Source organism: Archocentrus centrarchus, chromosome 20 (assembly GCF_007364275.1).
Source record: "Archocentrus centrarchus isolate MPI-CPG fArcCen1 chromosome 20, fArcCen1, whole genome shotgun sequence".
Lineage (NCBI taxonomy): Eukaryota > Metazoa > Chordata > Actinopteri > Cichliformes > Cichlidae > Archocentrus > Archocentrus centrarchus.
In genome coordinates, this window is record NC_044365.1 from 15,903,658 (window position 1) to 15,927,444 (window position 23,787).

The 23,787-nt window shown below is 41.7% G+C and overlaps 1 protein-coding gene across 1 annotated transcript; it reads left to right on the forward strand.

Annotated features, from left to right (window-relative positions):
• The first annotated feature begins 360 nt into the window (after nt 1-360).
• Nucleotides 361-17,586, forward strand: LOC115799662 (V-set domain-containing T-cell activation inhibitor 1-like). Its single transcript, XM_030756911.1, has 8 exons — nt 361-534; nt 3,190-3,447; nt 10,879-11,184; nt 12,478-12,762; nt 13,474-13,800; nt 14,451-14,558; nt 14,969-15,028; nt 15,446-17,586. The coding sequence occupies exons 2-8, from the start codon at nt 3,378-3,380 to the stop codon at nt 15,544-15,546; spliced, it is 1,257 nt and encodes a 418-aa protein (XP_030612771.1). The 5' UTR covers nt 361-534; nt 3,190-3,377; the 3' UTR covers nt 15,547-17,586.
• The last annotated feature ends 6,201 nt before the right edge of the window (nt 17,587-23,787 follow it).

Genomic DNA, 23,787 nt, shown 5'->3' on the forward strand with positions numbered 1-23,787 from the left:
CACGAGCAGACAGAGGAGAGAGAGAGCCAGCACAGGAGGACGGCGTGAACCTGACTGTAAATCCAGTCTGTTTGTGATCCCAAAATTAGACGAGAAAATCTGCTTCACTGTTGCTCCTCTGTGTGTGCTTGGACTCAGCAGGTGTCAAATGGCTGGACGGTTTGGCATACATCACATAGCACATGGTACACAGCACACACTAAAACGGCTCTGCTCCCTGACATTTCGTGCTGCAGCAGGGAAAACTCTGGAAGGGTCTCGTGTGTCTGTGTGTGTCTTTGTGACTTTGCCAATTACAACCAAACTCCACCCATTCAGAGGGTGTGTGTTTGATAGTGTTGTGTGAATGGTGAAAAGTTTGCCTCAGTGTGTGAGCGTGAGTGTGAGAGTGTGTGTGTGGAGCCTATTCTCTAAATAACCTGTTGAGCCAGTCAAGTTAACACTCAGTCTCTGGAAGTAGCAGGCTCAGCTCAGCTCAGCTCTTCAACTCTTCCTCTTTCTCCTGGATTTCCTCTGAACTGGAGCTGAGTCACTGTAAGTCACTGCTTTTGGTGTTTGGAGGTTTCACACTGGTTTACCACCACTTCTCTGACAGATTTCAGCACTTTAAAAAGTTACACCTTTTCTACTTCTGCTAAGATTAGATTTACAGTTGATGCCTGGAAATTTCTGTAAGTACTTATTGATTTTTTTTTTTCAGTAATTTGTGCATATAGAGACACTAAAACCACATCAGCTGAGCTGTTTTCATTCATAGAGGATTATGAGAAACTAAACTCCTGAATTTTCTGTGTTGGCTTTGAAGCAAGACTATAAAAATATTTCTCTTATCTTCATTCATAAAGAAGCCAGTGGAGCAAACTCACAGTATGTGCGATATGAGCTCACATAGTTGATTTCTATATTAAAAAAGGTCTTTTTAAGGTTATTTTTTAAAATGAACTTTAGTGGGGTTTTTTTGTTTTTTGGGTTTTTTTGTATTTGTTGTTGTGCTTTTGTACACTTAATTTGAAAATTTGCAGTTTTCTTCAGTATTTTGTGTCTTTTGTGAGTAAACACAAGATGATGTGAGCTTGATAAGGATGCAGTTTGTTTTTTGGCTTTGTGTGTATCTTTATTAATCTTTGCAATATGGGGCAGCAAAATGACAGACCTGAACAAAACTAGAATAGTGGGAAAAGGGTGAAACGTGTTTTTTTAGAAGGTCGGCCTCCTGATTGGTTTGTTGGTTTGTTGGTAGGATTACTAAAAAACTTGCGGTCAGATCTGCAAACAAATTGAAACCACAGGTGGGAGTCGGCTCTGCTTAGCTTGTGTGTTCTGGTTCTAAATTTCTTTGCGAGGCAAAACTGAACATTGTGTGTTTTCTCCGCAAACACGTATCAAACTGAAAACACTAAAGCTGGGAGACACATCCTGTTGATCTTTAGAAGCCAACGTGGAGTCAGATGCTGCTCTGGATACACGTGCTCACAACATGGATGGTGTGGGGGGAGTTCTCAGCCCTGCTGGAGGGCGTGCAGTCTTTGCTCTTTGATGAGCTCGCACTGTTTAGAAAGGCACTTTCTCATTACCCGGCCGTGCTTCTGCAGTGACGCCATGTCTACGAGTGCCATGAATCATCATCTGGATCACAGCGGCCTAAGTGGGGAGGGGGGGGTTTAATTTGGCCTTTACCTTTTAATTTTCTTAGGGTTAGGACTCCTCTCTTTCTTTCTGACAAGCCTCTATTTTGTGAGGGGAAAAAACAGTAACGTCCATGCCCTGAAGCAATCTGTTGATATGAGAACGTCCTAACATAACAAAATTAAAGATAAAAATAATAAAAACTTGACTGGAGTCTGCAGCCAATTGGCAAAGCATTCGTTTGCCCGTCTTAGACCTCTCCATGCAGCTCAGCGCAGCAGTTTTTGTGTCGGGCTGACTAAAAGACAAATTTCAAACAGCTTTTTTAGTGTCATTCTTCCATTTTCTTACTGATGAAGTAAAGCACAGAGATATTGTTGCCTCCTGAGAATGCACCTGAGGTCCAGGAATTACTGTTAATGTGTCGTGATCCTTAAAAATTAGAAGTAGGGGATAACCAGGGTTTATGAAAAATTTAGAGGCTGTCTGAGTTTCTGTATTTGGCAATTCAGATAACCTCTTTAAAATATTATTAATGCAGAATAAGTTATGCATTATTATCAGGAGCATATTTCTCTGCATTTATGCAATTCACTTCTTACTCAGATTTATTACCCGCTGGAATTCATTTGTGAAAAAATGTCGTTATCTTTTCTTTATCCAAGGATATCTGCCATTTTCCTGGCACATATTTTCTTCTGTTAAACATTTGGTTTGGTAGCTACTATTTATCGATTTCTTAAAGATTATTTGCAGACTCATGTGCACTGCTATCATTGCTGATCTTAAATTAGATACAGCTGCTCAATAACCTCATTCTTTGTTATTCATAATGCAAAGAATGCTTTTATTGTGTTGCACTTATTGGAAAAAATCCAAGTGTTGTCTTTCATCTTCAGCCAACAAACAGGCATCAGCAATACATACGAGATAAGGTCGTTTTTATGTGGTGTTTATACACTTAGAGCTGAAGACAATCCTCCCTCTAATGCAGGAAGGATCCAACAATGGCTCAGGCTGCGTCTTCCCACCCGACACTTGAGCTGAATCTCATCACTCTGCTCATCCTGAATTGTTCCTTCTTCCTCTTCTGTTTCATTTGCACTGTAATAAACTTCCTTTGCCTTTAAGAGAGACTGACTGCACACACTTGTGCTCTTTGATGTGCAGGACGGAGTTCAGGTGCATTTGTTTGAAGAAGTTAAGATGGTGTCAAAATACAGTGAGAGGGCTTCATTGTGCACGGGCAGCAGATGTATCCTTTTCCCTCACTTATCAAAGCGCTCTGCAGATATAAAGAGAGGTTTGGAATGCAGGAGAAGAGGATGAAAAGACAGAGAGGAATGATGGGGAACAATGAAAAGAGGCTTCTGGGTTTGAGGTGGATGAAAGAGTGCAGAGATCCAGCTGCAAATCTCACTTTCATCAAAAGATCAAACCTGAATTTTTCCTCTCAAAGTTGTGCGTGTTCTGTCATGTTTTGCACAGTGTATCTTTTTGTTTCCACATCATCAGGAATGCTTTTCTAATTATGTTTTTTCTCTCTTCCTTGTATTTTTGCAGCACCAAACCACCCAGAGGGACTCGAGGAAAAACCTGCTGAAAGGGGAAAAAAAGAGTGGAGACATTTGGCTGAAATTACCTCAGTGGAAGGATTTTGGACTGAAGGCTCGTGTGAATGCTTTTCTCTGTGTCGTCCCACTGCATGTGTGTCTGCCTGCATTTTAAATGCGTGTAGCTGAAAGGAAATCATGTCAGCGATACACACCTGGGCTTGTTTCCTCCTTTGGATCAGCTTCACCACACAGAACAAAACCCCAGGTAAGACACAAATTCCTCTTTGTTCTGGAGTTTCATCTGATCCACTCACAGGGATTAAAGGCCTGAAGGGTTTCTTTACAGAACCTGTTACACAGATCCAGTTTGTTAAGAAAAAAAAAGAATGAATCTTAAGGCTGCATGTTAAAGGGCTTTTCTCCCTGGAGAAGGGAACTCTCAGATTAGACAGGCAGCAGATTCAGGCTTTTTCCTCTCAGTTAAATTGTGACATCAGTGAATGGAAAAATCCTCCGACCACAACAAGTCGAAGAGCGGCTGAACTTAAAGGGAAAACTGTTTGAGCAGCTCCCAGCATCACTGCCAACCGCTGAGTCGGATTTGGAAAGGAAACTGACAATGATGCAACTGATTCTAACAGCTCGAAGCATTTCAGAGGGAAGGGTGTTGTCTCACTCACACACACACACACACACACACACACACACTAGGGCTCAGTTCTCAAATCTCAACACGTGCATGACTGAACTTTAAACAAAGTTCAGGTTGAATCATTTTCTTCAGGTAGGCAGGTAAGAAATGTAAGTTAAACTGACAATGAGGAAAATAAAATTATTATTATTATTGGATCGGTGCTCTGCTGGGATTGGCTGTTAATAGTGGAAGGGTCTCAAAAACATCATCACTGCTCAAAAAGTAGACTGTCAGCTTCCCACTTACAGGCACAGTAAATGAATCTGTGCATGTGTATCAAAGTGTCAACAGTTTGGATACTTTTCCCTTGATTTCTTTCTTTTTTCTTTTTCTTTTTTATTGTATGTTTTCTCTCAGAGTATGGTGACCAAAACCACGGGCACCCACTGGGCTGGCCTTGTTGTCTTGTTGCCTGTCTCTCTTTTACAGGTAGCTTGTGGGTGGAGCTGACCTAATTGCTGCACACCTGAGCCTGTTAAGCTCAGGTGTGCAGGAGGTTCCTGTTTTCTCCTCTTCTCCCCATGGAGGTTGTTTTGCTGACTATGTCCTTCATTTTAATGCATTCTGATCCCTGTCCTCTGTACACTGAGGATCTGTTTGGTTTCTTTGTTCCATTTTCATTAAAATATTCAACAACCTCCCACATCTGTGAGTGGTCTCCCTTTTTTGTCACGTGCCTCGAGCCAGATTGTGACGACAGGGTGAATCAAGAGCGAGACAAAGGGGTCCACAGGAAATCAGAAATAAAGTGTATAAGACCATGAGCAGTTTTCAGGCTCCTGCACCCTCATACAGGTGGTGTTACAGAAAAAGTGGCTCTACACAAGACTTTAAACCAGGGGTGCCCAAACTCGCGGCCCACTGGCCGCTTGCAGCCCCGCCCCCTTCTGGTCCACAAATTGATGTCAAAACTAACACACAATTTGGCCCTTTAAATTACTTTTTTGACATTTCGCTTAACCCTCTTAATTGGAGGGGAAGATGAAATGTCAAAAAAGTAACTTAAAGGGCCAAATTGTGTTATTTTTTTACATCAATTTGTGGACCAGAAGGGGGCGGGGCCGGAAGAGGCCCGCAGGCCGAGTTTGGTCACCCCCGCTTGTGTTGAATAAGTGATTTTCAAAGTGCTAAAAGAGATATTTAGACCCTTTATGTATTTGAGTAAATATATTTACTGTTATATTTATCAGACAGCTCCAGCTTGTAGTTAGTTTCAGATCAGTTTTTTTCCCCCCAAAAACAGGTGTAGCATTTTCCACGAACAGGTAGGGCTCCGCCCACTGCATTGCACAGGTGTGAGTCAGAGGTCTGAGCCAACACACTGCTGCTGCTGCCAAAGAGTTACAAGAAAAGGAAGACTGAGCCAGAACAGTGGCAGCGTGAGCAGGCGGAGTTCATCATGACTCTGTCAGTGAGGAGAGGGTGAAAGCAACACTCTAGTGATGCAGCAGCATTGATCCCTCCACTCATTCATAGGTTGCTCTGCCAGAAACTGTCACACACTTATCCAAACACGTGGATCTGCATTTGAGAAAAAAACAAATAATAATCTTTAGCTGGCACAAAGGCAGCATTGTGATAGCAGGTTTGGCTCATACCTGTCCCAACACTGAACCTGTCGGGGAGAATAAAGACCATCTCTGAACAGGATACTTTCTGATTAGCTAATCTGTGCTATGCTAGAGGACCCACCCTCTTTTTTTTCTTTACCTGCACATTTTAATCTCATTATCCACAAAGCATTTCATACACAGTAAAGTGTGCACTAAATCCTCCTGATGCAGTTCTTCCAGATTACTTTACAGTGGATGATTACTGCAGCCTTTCCTTTTTTGGCTGCATAGCATAGACTTAAAAAAAATGGACACAGTCATCATTGGTTTGTGGGCTACACATTTTTAAAGAGTGGGTGATCCGCCACATCATCACATCGCCACAAGTCTTATCAAAATTCATACAAATGAGTTGCTTTAACATTGACCCCTGTTCAGTTGTTTTATAGGTTAACTTGGCTGGAGATACCAAAACTTTGTTATAGCTGGCAGTAAATATGGTATTTTAGTGGGTAAAGTTGGATGTTTTCACATGGGAGTCTATGAGGACTGACTCGCTTTTGGAGATAGCCTGAAGTGGCCATTAGAGGAACTGCAGGGTTTTTTTTCTCCACTTTTGCATTGGCTGTGCCCTCCTGTAGGCCCACTACCTGCAGCAGGCGCAGTAGGGGACACGTGCAGTGTGCATTGGGCGGTGTCCAAAGGTGGAGGCCCTGGTGGACCGATCACCTGGCTCACCTAAATACACTGAGGGTGTGCTGGGAACGCCTGGCAGAGGACCTGGTCGGCGAGATCTTCAACAGCATTCCGAGGGAGGCTGAGGACATTGAGTCTGAATAGATCATGTACCGCACCTCCATTGTTGAGGCTGCTGCATGGACCTGCAGCTGCAAGATGGTTGGTGGCTGTCATGGTGGTAATCCTCGAACCAGATGGTGTACACTGGAGGTGAAGGGAGCCATCAAGCTGAACAAGGAGTGTCATTGGGCTTGGTTGGCCTGTGGGACTCCGAAGGCAGCTGACAGGACGGCCTTGAAGCGATTCCGGCAAACCATCAGGCGACTCAGGAGGGGAAAGCAGTGCTCTACTCACAAGGTGTATTGTGCAGGTGGGGCACTGCTGACTTCAACTGAGGCTATAGTAGTGTGGTGGAAGGAATACTGTGAGGACTTCCTTAATCCCACTTCTGTAGAGGAAGCAGAGGCTGAGGACAATGGGGATGCCTTAGGTTTCAGGAAGGTTATAGTTTTCAGTTCCTTGTAGTATTTGATGTTTCATCTTCTATGTACCTGTTATCAGCCCAGAATAAACATATCACTTTTATTACACCACAGTCTTCCTCTTCATGCCAGCATTTGGATCCTCATCTCATAACACTGTCCCAATGTACACAAGTATTTTTGTAAAGAGCTTGTGATAAAATGTTTCCAGGGTTTAGATTTTCACAAATTCAGCTTCTGAACATTTAGTCTTCCAGCGTCAAAGGTGTGCACCTTTATCTCCTTTTCGTTGTTGTTTATAGGCTTCTGATAGGCCAACATTTCTAAAAGATTAGGGTTATATCTCCACGTGTTGCTTTGGCATGCTCTTGACAGCGCTTGACATGTTTTTTCTAGGATGGAGATATTTTTCAAAACAAAGGCAAAAGAATCATTAAAAAACAAAAAACCACAAAACACCTTTGTGGATATGGCCTCAGTTTTCTTTTAATCATCTGCAATGCCCTCACTGGCCAGATAGTATTGTTAGCATTTGTAGTCAAATGTTTCTTGACTATTTTTTCCCCTCAATTTGTGTGTGTGTGTGTTATATATATATATATATATATATATATATATATATATATATATATATATATATATATATATATATATATATCCTGCCTTTTATGTGAATTATTCTTCAGGATACTGAGTGACTTAAAAGATCTGGATTATGGGTTTACGAGTTTTTCTCTGCCTGGAGTGTCCTGCAATTCAGTCCTCCTCTTTCATGTTAACATTGCAGCACTAACTTTGAAACCTTTACTTTTCAAAACCCTGTATGTGTATGCTTCATCTGGACATGAATCCAGATATGGAGCGGGTATTGAATTTGAGCGTTATACTATATTACTACTGCCCATCAGGAAGCTCTGTGAAAAAGGTCATTTCCTTGTTACCCGGAAGCAGATGACGGCAACGCATGTGCGCTCAAAATAGGGTACCGACAGTATCAGTGAGCAAGCAGTTTCTAACAAACGTTGTTGTCGACGTTTTGACAGTCAACTTTCAAAATACCTTCTAGCAAAAAATGGCGGCATAAAAGGTGAGGATTCAAATGTTTCCATGTCGATCTGTTGGACAGCTGATTATTCGGCCTCTTGCTTCCGGTTAACAAGGAAATGACGTACCGTCACGGAGCTTCCTTGATTGGCAGAGCGAACAGCGATTTTACTTTATTTTATTATTTTTTTTGGCGGAAAACAGCTTCCACAGAGTTGGCATCCGTCAGCAATACAATTCTAGAAGTCCCTTCCCCTGCTAGCTTTGTTTGTATGATAATACGGTACAACCCTGTGAAAAAAAAGACTCATTAATATCATTGTAAGGTTAGTAACATGACTAAAGAACATGTTCTTCACAAATCTGTCTTAGAGCAATTGTCAGGGCCTCCTCGGTGATGAAATCCTCGGTGGTTTTTCTGTGGGGGGGAATCATTTTTATCTGAAGCTAATGAAAGGACACACAGTCTGCTTAAGCAGCACTAAATCAAATGCACATTAATCCGCTACAGAAAACAGTCTGGAACAAATGCATTAAACCCTCCAGTATGTGAATGTATTAATATATTATCTGTTTTTGGAAGATTAATGAGCAGTTTTTATTAAAAACTGTACTGTAAATATATTTAGATCTCCGATAAAAGAAGTACAAATGAGAACAGATGGCCCATTCCTGTTCTTTTTATGGGATTTACTGATCACCCTTTAGATCCACTCAGTGCCAATAAAGTTAAATTATTTCTGCTTCTAAAAATGTCTCAACAGTTATGAATGTTTTCCGGTGGAAATGAACAAACCTGAGTCATTCTTTATGCAGAAGCTGTGCTGAGTTACCAGCACTGACTGCAGAGCCACTGCTGTTCTTATCGTCGTCTATGTGGGTATTCAACCATTCCTCAGGAATGTCTTCAGTCACACTTCCTGCCTGTCAGGACATTAAAAGCAGGCGTGTAAGAACTAGATCGAACAAGGCTCTTCCCCCCCCACTTCTATTTCTCACGAAAGCAGGATGATTTCCTGCATACCTTTCCTGCATGTGGTAACCATCACTGCTGTCTGCTCATCGCTGCCCAGATGAATAACCCACCTGTCCATCCTTTTCCTCACACTTTGAAAGTTTGGATCTGCTTTGAACAAGAGAGTAAAAACAAGATTTCAGTTGTGTCTGAGGCTTTTGTGCTCACATTCAAACATCTCAGTAGATCAGTTTAGGCAGTTTACACATCAGTGTCCTTCACGATCTGCCTCTTTCACAAATATTTGATAATAAAACAGATTTTATTCAGTGATAATCCAGTCGCTGCTCTGTGGTGTTTTTTTTTTTATCCCCAAAGCATGTGTTTCCTCTCTCACTGACATCTTTTTTGGTGAAGATTCCTCCTCTCACCTTTAACCTTTCCTTTCTGTTGAGTGTTGTCTGAATGCAGGTTTCTGGCTTTGTGAAATGTTTTATTGTCCTCTGTATACAGGGCTTTAATACAAAAGAGTAACTCTCAGTGGGCCCCACTGAGAGTTACTCTTTAGATCAACGAAAGATTAAAGAATGAATGAAAGATGGCTGAACTCCTCCAGAGGGAGTTTTTGTGCGTCTCTTGTAGTTTAGTTTGTCTGACCTGGTGAGAACACAATAAGAGCCAAGGTTCTGTTTCACTTGAATATGAACTAAAACAGCTGTTCTGAAAATAAATAAAGATCACGGAGTGTGGCTGTTTATGTGTGTGTGTGTGTGACTGTGTGCAAAACGAGCAGATACTTGTGAACCGCTCGTCCAAACGACCCGAGTCGAACAATCATTTAACCGTCACAACTAAGTGCCAAACCCTTCCTGCAACTGTAACCTGAACCTGAGTCTAAAACCCTGAAACAGGCCTTTGGAGGGCTGCAACAAAACATTTCATTAATCTAACGATCTAAACCCATCTTATTTTTTTTAATAGTAACTTTGTTAGTAACACATGTCATATCTGGAGCACTAATGATTCATGGCCTGAGCAGCTTAACAATCCTTTCTTGGTAAAAGATTAGCCACCCTACAGTGACTGTACTCACATCTTTGGCACCATAGATTAAAATATAAATAATGCCATAGTCTGAACATTAACCCTCAATCTCACCCAACGTAAGCCAATCAGAGGCTGAACCAACAGCCTGTGATTAAGAAGCGTTAAACTCAACTGTCTACGCATCTGCAGAGCATTTCCCTGCCTAACTGGATCACAACAACTGCTCCAGTGGATCAGTGGGTACAAGTCCTTCTGGAAGCAAATCTCATCACCTGGCAGACATGTTGATGCTACTTTAAGGCAGTTATTTGAGCAGTTGGTTTGAAATGGCTATCTAAATAAATGGGGAGAAAAACCTGCATGGATAGATTCACCAGTCACCAAGAAAAATGAGCACACCTGCCCACATCTGTACTTTGAGAGTGAGTCGATTCCAGCAAATAACTGAAACTGCTGTGAATCTCAGCCGTGTGCACGCAGCAGTGCAGCAACTGCTGATACTTTTCCCTGTTCAGCTTTCCAGTGACTCTTTGGAGGCAGCCAACATAATCAGTGTTACAGAGGTCTCCCACACGTGTCATTCAGGGGTCTTTTAGTATCACATGTATCTTTCATAATGTCTTTTGTTGGATATAAAAATGAAGGAATGAAAGATTTCCAGCCTTGCTGTGTGTAAAATAATGCAATTTTCTCACAGTTGCAAGCACTTTTTTTTAATGTTAGTGCATTAGTGAGACGGGTGTGTCATTGACTGTTGTGAAAGGTTGCGTTTTTACCCAAACTGATCTTCTCTGGGCCCAACCAAGTCGTTTTTCATGCCTAACCAGCAATATAAGAGGTTCAATTAGAAAGGGAGTTGTAATGAAGCTAAACAGATGAATCCAAGTGAAAAACACACCCATGCCACAGTCTCCTTTCTGACAAACCCACAGCTTATGCCACCACCGGTCCTTCAATTATGTCTCAGCGGGCAGTTTCACCACAGCTGGTGCAAGAAGGCGCAGATGCCAAAAGACAGCTCGTTTTGCCTCATTTCACTATGTATTCAGTATCCATAAATCCAGGTGTAACAACCTCATAAACCTCTGACACAAGTTTAAAATTCAAGCTTCAGTCACTTCAGTTACAGAGGATTTCTAGTTTGACCATTAACCGTATCATCCCGACTCCTCCCATGTTCCAGATGTCACCGTGAGGTGCTTCGTTTCAGAGGATTGCATGCTCCCCTGCAGCTTTCAGCCCGGCAGCAACGAGACCATCGAGTGGTTCAGGCAGGGCGCGGTGGTCTACAAGTTCAATCAGAGCAAAGTGGGTCATTTCAAGCATGAGCAGCTCGCTGGAAGGGCCTCCATTTTCCCATCTCTGGTATCCCGCGGAAACGCCACCCTGGTCCTCCGGAGCAGCGGCCTGAAGGACAGAGGCATGTACAGGTGTCACGTGCACACCACAGAGGGCGAGCACGACGCCAAAGTCATCCTGAAGATAGAAGGTGAGTCTACAGTTAAATGCTGTCAGGGCTGCACATTTAGTGTTGAGAAGGTTATTTATGGGGAAAAGAAACACAAGTCTGTGCAAAAGTCTCGAGCCACATTTCAGCCAGATTTTCTTCTAATTTTTTTAATGTGCTCCTGAGCAATAGTTCTCCAGGCTTTCTGAAGGTCTTTCAGAGTTTTCATTGGGACAATGGCTGTCCTGTCCTGCAGCTGACCATTTTCAGAGGAATGTTATGTTTTGGGAAGCCCCCTAACACTGACTGCTAATCGTTCAGGCATCATAAAGACCTCTGACTCATGGGATGAACCAGTGTCATGTCTACACAACATAAATGCTATCATTAGGCCCTTTGATACTAACAGCCTGTCACAAAAACACATTTCTTTAGTTGAATCTATGAAAAATACCAATGATAACACAGTTTAACAGCATAAAATAGCATTTTTGCACCAACAAGGTGATTCCTAAGGAGCTATTGCTCCATCTATTATTCGCTGAGGCCTCATCAGAGATGGTCTCAGTGGAAGAGTAGCTGTCATGAAGCCGTTCTTAAGGGAGAAAAGACTGAGGTCTACCACATTAACCAGAACTGGACTAAAAAACAGTGGCCACAGAACTTATGGAGAGATGAACCAAATTTGATATGGCTTGGTCTCCCCAGAACCCAAACCTCAACATTATTGAAGCAGTGTGGGATCATCTTGACAGAGAACAGAACAAAAGAGAGAAACATCCAAAGAAGAGCTTTAAATGTCCTTCAAGAAGCCTGGAGAATGATTCCTGAAGACTAAAGAAAGCCTTCCTCAGAGTTCAGGCTATGCTGGACAATTAATCATTAAATAATTATTGACTTTAGAGCTCACTGGAATTGCACAAAGTCTGCTTTTGCTTTATATCCTGTGTTTCCATATTTGGAGAGTAAACATTTGCAGACGTTCCAATAAATAACTGCACCTATTTTTCTGTTCTGATAATAAAATATAAAGAAACGAGATTTGGCTCAAGACTTTTGCACAGTGCTGCACAGGTATAACTATCACAGAAATGCTCTTATGAATTATTTGATAACACAGCCTACTGAATGTGAATGTGAGCTAACCAGCCTTCTCTGTATGTTGTGTTAACAGAGCTCCAGTGTTATCCATATCAGAATGATATCACTTAATGTCAGGCTATATCGGTCCTGACATTTAGTGTCCATCACTGGGGGTTTCTAGGAAGCATTTAGCATGCTGCGTTTTTCTTTGTGTGTGTGTGTGTGTGTGTGTGTGTGTGTGTGTGTGTGTAGCCCCAATCCGAGGCCTGGTCCTGGAGCTGTCCAGGCTGAGTGGCTATGAGGAGATGAAGTGCACCGTCCAGGATGTCTACCCGGCCCCTCGAGTAACCTGGGAGACCGAACCCCAAACTTTCGAGGACCTCCGGCCGATAACACGCATTCTGGCTAACAAGAAGGGTCTGTACAATGTGGACAGCCGTCTCAAGAGGCTAACTGGACCCCCTAACCTCGTCTACATTTGTAAGGTCACCATTTCCTATGGCGGACCCACCTGGACCGGCTCACTCAGGGAAAGAGGTGATAAATTCTTTATAGAAGCCACTGTGTTAAAATATAGTCCACTACTCCCCCTCTCTGCCATGATGGGTATAGTTTCCACCGTTCTCGTGCTCTCAGTTCAGTTACACTTAATAAAACTAACAAAAGCTTCCACTGATCTGATTTTATGTGCATTTTACTGATTTAAATTAAAATGCACATGCAGGAAAAACTTTACACATTTATTTCTGACATCCATGAATCATTCATTTATCATCAATCCATCTGCTTCTGCTTATCCAGTTCAGGGTTTCGGGGGGCTGGAGCCTATCCCAGCTGTAATTAGCTGAGGGCCGTGGTGCTCCCTGGATAGATTACCACTCTGTCAGTATCGGTTAAGAAAAATTGTGAAGAACACTTTTTCCTGCATTGCAGTAAACAAAGCATCCCTTTGAGAGAAGAAAACTCTGACATGTAGAGTATTTTGTAACATTATTTTATTTTCTTCATGAACTGTTAATGACTTCTCTGCAGTTTACACTTTTTGCTAAGCCTGATTGGATTTGTATGGATTTGTATGGATTTGTCACATTAAATCTTTCTCTGTTTAATGGTGCAGAACTGGAGAAATGGCGCCACCAACTGTTTATATGAATGCGTTCAGTCTCTGTTTGATTAACAGAAGTGGATGTTTTTTGTTTTTATTTAATCTTTTAATTTTGTAGTGACCTCTTTTGTGCTCTGTTGTAGAAATCAAAGAATTTCAAGGGAAAGACCTGACCATCCCCTGCAGCGCCCCCAGCTACATGAACAACCCCTCCCTCCACTGGACCTTCTCCAATAGCGAGCACCCCTCACCCATCTTCAACTACGACAGCCGGTCGGGCAAAACCAGGTCCTCACCGGACTGGAAGAGCCACGTGGAGCTGGACCACTTCAGGGTCCAGTTTGGAGACGGCTCACTGAGACTCATGGACCCGAAGCACTCCGAGCACACGGGCAGATACACCTGTGTCTTCTCCATGCCGCACGGCACACACACCGAACGCAGTGACGTCACCATCGTCAGTCCTGATGGTGAGGTTACAATTATTTAATTATTATTATTATTATTATTTAAAAAACTGGACACAATAGTTCAGTACAGCAAACATTTAGCACTGGGTCGGGTTAAAGGTTCAGATAAACGCAGCATGTAATTTAATGTTCTTTTTCTCAAACAGCCGATTATTGTAATTCCCAAAGAAGGCCTGCTGTGACATTCCCAGCTCCAAATTATTAATCTTAGACTCTGCTAGAGCCGCTTTGCCTGATTCACAGTTGCTGTTTATCTTGTGTTGGGCCTTGATGTAACCTTTAGCTCCTCCCTTTTAGGCCAACTTTCTTTTGATTGGCTGGCCCTTACAGACAAAAGTACTGAACAGCAGGTGGGCGGTGCTTCTGTGCTCCCAGTCTGACTTGTGTGCACCAGTCTGAAAGTGAGCATTCAGAGCTTTCTGCACACAGGGAACACCTGGACATGCTTTGATTTCACTATTTGAACCCCCCCAAAAAACCAAAACATATTATGCACCCCACTGCATTATTAAAACAGGCTGTAGACGCACAAACAACATTAATTAATACATTAATTAATGTAATTAATTAATGTATTAATTAATGTTGTCTTGTGTAATAATGTGTAGTTTTTAAGCTTGCATTACTTTTATTTGTGTTCCTTCGTGCAGCTCATGAAGCCACAGCAGAACCTCCGTCTCACTGGTGGATTCTCGGACTCGTGGCTGGACTACTGATTTTGGTTCTAGTAGGAGTCCTGGCCTACAGGAAGCTGAAAGGTAAGGATGGACTCTAGGAGGGAAAAAACATCAGAAAAACAGCTTTACTGCAGTTTTTATGAAATACTCAGACCAGCCTGCCTCACACCAGCAACACCACATCCAAAGTCATTTAAATCACCTTTCTTCTTCATTCAGATGCTCATCACGGTTATTATTGATTTTACTTCCTGTTATATGTTGCCTTTTTTGTTGTTTTTCTCATTCTCATTCCTTGAACTTGTGTTGTTTTCCACTGAGGTGAAGCTGAAGTAATGAGGAAAAGGTGGTAGGAAGTAATTTTTGGGCCTATTTGATCGTCCCCTCTGTGCCTAAGCAGTGTGGCCTTGATGGGTTACAAGTACACAGAGTTTTCAGCTCAAGTCTCCGTTGATGTATTTATCACGTTTCTCCCTCTCTTCTGTCTGCAGGAGGAAACGTGAAGTCCAGAAAAGATCCCGAAGCGGTCACTGAGCTGCATTCAGTAAAAGGTTGGTAATAATAGAGGACACTAATGCAGTTAGACACTAGGGGGAGCCAGAGGATCATTTAAGATCTCTGCACAACTAATTGCAAATCATATATGATAATATATAATTAAATAGATGGCCAGAATATTTACCCCCCACCCCCAAATTGCCAACGTGAATCAACAGCTTCTGAAAACAGCCACATCGAGTGTGAGAGCTTTATAATGATATATATAATTATTATTATATATTATATTACTATATATTATTTGTTACATGACTTTTGTCTTCTAAGATGCTGTCAGGACTTTTTTATTTTAAATCTAACTCTCCTTATGAAAGCAAATGACTGTATTTGGGTGATAAAGTGCATTTATTTTATCCTGGTGGACCTGAGAAATTACAGACTGATGTGTGTTACCCATCCTTCTGTTTCAGGCGCAGCTGCAGGAGAAACCAACCTGAGTGAGAGCAGCCCTCTGACGACAGGCAGCACCAACGGACAGTCAGACCCCCAGGCTGGGTCTAAGCTGACCTGAGACCAGTCACTAATGAAATACTAACACAACAAACACGCGCACTGCTACACACTGAAGAGGAACTCGAAGCTTCATAGAAAGAAAAAGTCTCTTTAATTTTTTTCTTTTTTTATGAGAGTACACGCTTTAAAATGACTGTTTGGAAAGTCTGGCTGCATCTTCTCTGATAAACAGCTACACTGTAATGTCTTCCTGAGGAGCCTAGAAAAACCAGACTCTGTTGAAAGATCGTGGTCCTTCACCCAAATGAGGCCCAGCTCTGGGGGATACTCAGGAATTAGTGGAGCAAAGTTTGCAGAGCTGAAAGCCGCTTACAGCTGCTGCACAGCTTTAAGGCCCCGCCTCACCTTACACAGCAGTTATGTAGCTGGCGTTGGCACAAATATAATTTTGGATCAGTAATGAGTTAAAAATCCTCGTGGAGTGTGTCCCCACAGCTCTGTCCTCCCCTCTGGTACAAAGGTCACTGAAGAGGAAAATAGGTTAAAGATATTTGTACCATGTGGTTTTTGTAGGGCAGGATTTCATACTCCAACAGAAGTGAAAAGATACATTTAAGTAGAGCAATCCACTAAAATTTGGGCTCCCTCTCTGTCAACTGAAATTAATTAACTATGCAAATTTTCATGTCAGCTTTTTCCAATGTGGAGTTAAGCGTGAAAAACATCAGTGAGTTACTTCACCCTGATTATTAAATTAACTGGATTTACAGCAAAATCTCACTTTTTAAAATGCTGACGTGATCAGGCCGTTATTCTCACAGCAACCACTGAACACTACAAGAAAAAGAGGTGTAAATGTTTTTAATATGTTCAGAAACTGTTGTGTTAGACTGTCACCGTTCCTCAGAGGCACTGAGAGCAGGAATATTTTTTTTTAAAAAAGCAACAAGATGAATCAGAAGAGGTTCTGTGAGACTCTTATTTATGATTTTATTTTAAAGTGTTGTCTTTTGTCTTGAGGTTGGAGTCCGGTCAGCCCGGTGTTTCTCTCTCATGCTTCAGGGTTGATGGCAGATGATAACCTCACATTCGTCACTACCTGCAGTGTCCTGCTGCCTTTACATCACTGAGCTTTAAAGGCCTCTGTACGAGGTCAGGCTCCTTCTGGGAACTGTTACCTGAAGTGTGAAAATGAATGTAAAAGTAATTCACTGATATGACTGACACTGCACACACACTCATGTCAATGTTAAGCCTGCTGTTAGTCTACTCTCCATACAACACCGATGTTTCAGGAATTATACTAGACCTCCTTTCAAATGTGTCATAATAAATTCATGATATTACAAAAGGACTAATCTGTCATTGAGCGTGCTGTAATAAGTTGTAATAATGTAATAATAAATAGAAGCTTGGAGTCTCAATAATGGGTTTCACTGCACACAGGACATAAAAATATGGATGTCTGGATGAATTGAAGCCATTGTTGCTTCATTTACAGCATGATTGAAGTACAGCATAAAATCATTTCTGCAGGTCCAACGACAGAGTGTGATCGGGTTCAGGTCTGGACTCTGACGGGGTCAGTGCAGCATTCTGATTCTGTCACAGATTTGTCCTGGTCCTGATCTCCTCACGTCTTCGGTCCATGGAGGAGTTCACGGGTCTCAGAGGCTTTCACTCGACTGTTTGCTGGGTTTGTCTCTCCCGATGCAAAACACCACTATACTGATTTCCTGCTGTCCTGATCCATGTTTCAGTGAAGCTTTTAATGCCTAAAACACATTTTTTATGGAATCTGAACAGTGGGACCTCACTGTAGAGGATCTTTTTACAGGTGTTACAGTGTTACAGGTGACATGAAACACTGTTATTAAAGCTCTGCAGGTCCCTGCTCATATATCAGACCCTCCTCTAACCTGGGTCTCCAAACTCTCCCACACTCAAACTTTAAAACCAGAGGCGCTCGGGCTTTGGAGATTTCGGCTCCCAAACTCTGGAGCAGCCTTCCTTATCCCGTCGGCTCGGCTCGTTCTGTGATTTGTTTTAAACGACTGCTGAAAAACACATTTTTATAGGTCAGCATTCCCTCAGTCTTTTCCCCTTTGGGTTCATAGTTTGAAGCTAGAAATGTGTGTTGGAATGACTGTCTGACCATATGTCTGATTATGTATCTTTATGTGTTTGTAACATGTATACTTATGTGTAGCTTTTATTCAAACTGTGAAGCACTTTGTAACTCTGTGTTTTGAAAAGTGCTGTACAAATAAAGTTATTAGTATTAATATTATTGTTACTGAATCCAAAGAAAGCACACATTAGTGTGAAAGGGCTTGATCACAGTGTCCCTAATGACATTATAATGAACAATAAAAAAGGCATAATAGTTAGATTTTTATGCAGCAAAAAAAATGAAGTAAGCAAATGTAACCATTAAGATGAGCACAGAGCACAAAAGCTTTCTGAATTTTCAACAGAAATGTAAAACATAGAATCTGTAAAGTACAACTCTGTGATCCTGAGAACAGAGCAGCAGGTGAGCCACCTCTTGCAAAGGGCGCACTTGCTGTTCTTCCTGAGGACCCTCAGGAAGTGAAGTCGCTGCTGAGCCTTCTTGATAACAGCTGTGATGTTATCTGACCAAGAGAGATCAGCAGAGATGAGGACACCAAGAAACCTGAAGGTGTGGACTCTCTCCACACGCTCGCCGTTGATGTAGAGGGGGGCTGGGTCAGTCCTGTGTTTCCTGAAATCGATGATGATTACTTTGGTTTTCATGGTGTTCAGTGCAGGTTGTTCTCTGAACACCGGGCTATCAACTTCAGGACCTCGTCTCTCTGTAGGCTGCGTCATCTCCCCTTGAGATGAGTCCAACCACTGTGGTGTCGTTAGCAAATTTGACGATGAGGTTGTTATTGTGGGTCGGACTGCAGTCATGGGTGTAGAGGCAGTACAGGAGGGGGCTCAGCACACAGCCCTGGGGAGCCAGTGCTCAGTGTGAGGGTGGAGGAGAGATGGGGGCCAAATGTCACAGTCTGGGGCCGGTTGGTTAAGAAGGCCTTTATCCAGGGACGTGTGTGTGTGTGTGTGTGTGTGTGTGTGTGTGTGTGTGTGTGTGTGTGTGTGTGTGTGTGTGTGTGTGTGGTGAATATCTGGGATGATTGTGTTGAACGCTGAGCTGTAATCCACAAACAGCTTGCGAGCGCAGCGCTGCTGCTGCTCCAAGTGGCTCGACACAGAGTGGAGAGCTACAGCGATGGCATCCTCTGTGGATCTGTTTGCACAATATGCAAACTGATGGGTGTCAAAAGTGTGTGCGTGTGTTTGTGTGTGTGTGTGGGGGTGGGGGTGGGGGGGTGGTCTTTGATGTGCTGGAGAACCAGCCTCTCAAAGCACTTCATGATTACCGGTGTGAGGGCCACAGGGCGGTAACCATTTAGGCTGGTGATGGATGACCTTTTTGGCACGGGGATGATTGTGGCTCTTTTTTTTTTCTGGGGGGGGCTGATGACTGCTTGGGTATTCTTATATCCCCTCGGCTCGCTGCCTGTATGCTGGAGTTTCACTGGCATGTTGCTTCTTGTCTGCATGTAAGACGAACGTTCTTATTTCACACTGGCTCATTAAGCAAGCAGACTAACGATTCCAAGGAACTGAACTACTGGGAACCGGTTCCATCCCTAAATAAATGAAATGTGCTTTGTGTTCTATGAATCAGATTCATTCTAGGCTCAGCAACCGAGACAAGAGAACCCCCCCCCCCCAAAATTAACAAAAAAACCAAAAAAAACACGTGAATCATGCGCGTAATTTGCGGGGGGGGATAGGCGGGTTATGACTCCCCCAATAATCTGATCCAATAAAGTCACATCATTTCGATTTACAAAAAACATCTTACATGAATAACATGTTATTTTTCTCTATTCATTATCAATTTTAGGTAAACTACTAACATGTTTAATCATTTGGTAATGTAACCCCCCCTCTCCCCACAAAAACTTGGTATCACCCAACAACCCGCTTTCTCTACCAGGCGGCAGCTTTCTTGTGGAAGCAGCTGCTGGGCAGCGGGTGTAGTTTGAAAAAATGAAGAGCACAACACCCCTTGTAAAAAAACGGAAAAATAAAAATGAGGTAAATGTAAATGTATTGTTAGCTGATGATTTAATAACTATGCTGCTGTGTACCAGACACACTATGAATACCGGTTCAGGTATTTTAGCTCCGTTAGACCTGCTCCTCCTAATCTGACAATGAGTCAAAAGAAAAAGTAGATAAAAGTGGTTATTTGCACACATGCGGCACAGTACAATACCTGTAATATGTAATAAACTAAACTCATTAAACAATTGTATAGTTTTACTCAAGTGAACACACACATAGCATTTTATGTATTTAGTTAGTAATGACTAATATTAGTACTGATAACAGGACTGAAGATAAGAGTCCCAGAAAGGTCCAGGATGAGACTCGTTATATTTTAAACACATCAAGTTCAAACCTTTTTCTTTACAGAACGTGTTTAATAGTAAGTGGAGAACAGACTGCTGTAAAAATATTTTATTTATTATATTTGGCCAAATGAAAACAGTTTCTTTAAAAGTGGAATGGATGCTGCAAAATTGGTAGTAAAACAAAACAGGTTCATGAAAGATACTTGGAAGAAATGTGCAAAATGTAAGCCTTTTCTTAATTGTTGAAGGTGCAGAGTAAATACAAATAAAGTTAAATAAATACATAGTAAAAGCATTACAATGTTTTTCTAATACATTTCTAATTAACCCAAAATCTCCTGAATCCTTTTAGAAAAGTAAATGATTTAATAAATAAATAAATAGGCAGAGAGATTAACCCCCCCAGTGTTGGACCCAAATTTAGGCCCTTGACGAGAATAACCAAAGTGACTCCAAAGAATTCTCTGTTATACAGAGAATAACAGAGTGTTCGAACACACAGTTGTTTGGCTCAATCAATAAGCACATGTGGCAGGAAAGAGCATGAATGTAATAATAATAATAATCTAAAATCCAATTATTAATCATCATAAATAATATCAATATTAATGTCATATCACTACAACCCAAAACTACACCCAGCCTGACCTGATCAGAGTTGAATTTGGACCCGGTCTAAGTAAAGTACAGATTATCCGGTGGGTCCTGCCTCAGACTCTAAATACCTTTAACAGTGCATGATCGTGAATATCATTTATGACTAGAAGTCATAAATGAGACAGGTCAGACAGGAGCAGTGTGGCTGTTTCTTAGTTGTTAACACCACATTGTTTTTCCATGTTAAAGCATGGAGCGTCGGCTGCGTGATCTTTAGGCTCGGCTCCCAAAGAAGAGCCGGCTCTTTTGGCTCCCAAATGGCTCCTTAGATTTTAATTTTTATAAAAAAAATTGTAAAATGAACTACTAATGTAAAAGCATACATTAGGCCTATATCAAACATTTCTTTATATATTCAACATATAATAGAGTGCTCCAAATACAAATTATAAAACAAAAGATTGGAAATCAGAAACACCAAAGGCCTTTGAGGAGTTGATCCTGTTTCTCCTGCCTAATGACCTGCCCTGTTTTGTTCTTCTAATTACACTGAGGGATGAACAATTTGTACACAGTATACCTATGTAGGTTGTTTGTGCAGCCTGATTAATATTAAATTTTAAATTTGCAGTCTACTCTCTGCCTATCTGATTAATCCTTTAACGCCAGGCGATCGCTGCTGAATCACGGCTTTCCTGCCCTTACAAGGCGCGAACAGCTGATTAAGACATAGCTGGTCCAAGGAATTTGATCAGCTGGCTTTTCACCTTAACTCCGCGACCATTCGTGCTATCAAAAAAATTCAAACGGTTCCTGAAAGCTCAGAAATTACACTTCACAGTCATGTAGTGGTATTACGGTATTTGTGACCGGAAGTCTGCAAGCGCCGGCACTTTTGAAGTACGCTGTGTCTCGTCCAATCCTCTTAACCAATCACGTGCGGCTTCCACAAAAAAAAAAAAAAAAAAAAAGGAAACGAACGAAAAGAAAAAAGAAACGGCTCACTATCAGGAGCCGGTGTTACACCAAATTCTGCGACCCATCATATTCTGCGACCACAGGGGGCGATAGCGTACATCCCTCTGCATGTACGTGCTGAATACCAGCGAGAAGGAGACTATTTACGTAAACTGCGTAAGCACCAAAACAGGAGATTGTAAACCTTACGGAATATTATTTCGTTCGCATTGACGAAGGAAATGCGTTTTTTTTATTTGACATTGAACACAGCTGGACGGACCGTTGCATTGAATGCTTTTATTCTATCGTTTGAAATACATAAACCCACTACTACCCATCCTTCAATAAATTGGTAAACGATAAATAAATGTTGCAGTTTACGTAAATAGTCTCCTTCTCGCTGGTATTCAGCACGTACATCCAGAGGGATGTACGCTATCGCCCCCTGTGGTCGCAGAATATGATAAATGATATGATAAACAGTAGTCTTATCTCTGGTGTTGTTCCCTTACACTTTAAGTAAGCAGTGGTGCAGCCTTTGATTGAAAAACAAATCTTGACACCTCACTGCTAATTTTCACCCAATCTCTGAGCTCCCATTTATTTCTAGGATTTTAGAGAAGGTGGTACTTGAGGTGTTCCAGTCTGACTTTAAGGCATTTCACAGCACAGAATCAGCTCTTTTAAGAGTTTTTAATGATGTTTTATTGGATATCGACTCTGTGGATTCTGTTATTTTAATGCTTTTAGATCCCACAGCTGCCTTTGACACAGTTGACTACAGTATTCTCATTTCTTGCCTTGACCACTGGGGTTAAAGGCATAGCTTTGAAGTGGTTTAAGTCATAAACAGGGCTCTGTTTTGGGGCCGATTCTTTTTCTTTATATTTACTTCCCCAAGGATCGATTTTGAAAAGATATGTTATCTCCTTCCACTTCTATGCTGACAATTCCCAAATCTTTCTGACCCTGAAAGGAAATGATGGCAGCTCACTGAAAGTGTTATTTGAATGTCTTAATGACATCAAAGCCTCAATGGCTTTTTGCACTTTAATGAAAGCAAGACTGAGGTCATGATACTTAGACCCAGTAGTCTGAGCAGTACTGCAAAATTGGACCTGGGCCCACTTGACCCTTATGTGAGGCCCATGGTGTGAAAAAACGACTGTGAACTGAAGGAATTTAAAATAATAAGAGTGTGTGTGCTGCTGTTTAAGCCTTTAGGTTTCTGCGTGTTCGTTTCTCGAACAGGAATGACATACACAACGGAATAAGGAGTCCTAATATTAAATTTAATAAAACCATTTCCAAACAGTTTACAGATTAATCCGGGTCAGAACGGCATACCATACTCGTGTGAGATGGCATGAAGTACTGGCACTTTCTAATTCAAGTTACAGTTGTCATATAGTCAGAGCATATCAGTCTTGATTACATCATTTACAAAACAGAATGTGGAAAACAGATAATTTCAACAACAGGGTGACCTTGAAGTCTCCATTTCTATCATTGTGTAGTCTTCATCAGTGTGGCTCATTGTACAGTCAGAACACAAAGTTCATGATGACACAAAACATTATAAGCTTCTGTATTTTTAATCAGTTAAGTTATTTTCCAGACAAATTTCTCAGGGAAGTAAACGTACGTAAGTAAATGTAACATATATCATATTCCAACAGAACTAAAGCTGGATAAACAGAAACTCTGTGGTGAGATCAGGCTTTTACCAACTGAGGCTCCTTTCTAAGGTCAAGCCCTTCTTATCTTTTAATAATTTTGAAAGCGTTACACACACTTGTATTTCTACTTGGCTTGACTTCCGTAATGCCCTGTACGTTGGTATAAACCTGACCTCTCCTTCATGTCTTCAGTTGGTCCAGAATGCAGCCGCTTCCCTTCTTACTAGAACTCCTAAAACTGAGTATATATCCCCTGTGCTACCCTCCCTTCACTGGCTCCCTGTTTGTTTTAAGATTTTATTGTATGTTTTTAAATCTCTTAATGGGCTGGTCCCATCATATCTCACTGAACTCCTAACACCTTACATTCCCTCTAGGTCACTGAGATGCACTGACCAGTTCAGTGTTCCTAAAACTAGGCTTAAGAGCAGGAGGGACAGAGCTTTCTCAGCCATAGCCCCCAAACTATGGAACGAGTTGCCCCCCTATGTTAGGTCAGCCTCCACTCTGCATGTTTGCATCTTCAAACTTATTTTTATTCTTTGGTCTTCAAATCGGTTGAGACCTATTTTTGGGCTGTTGTATTATTTTATAATTTTATGATTTCTT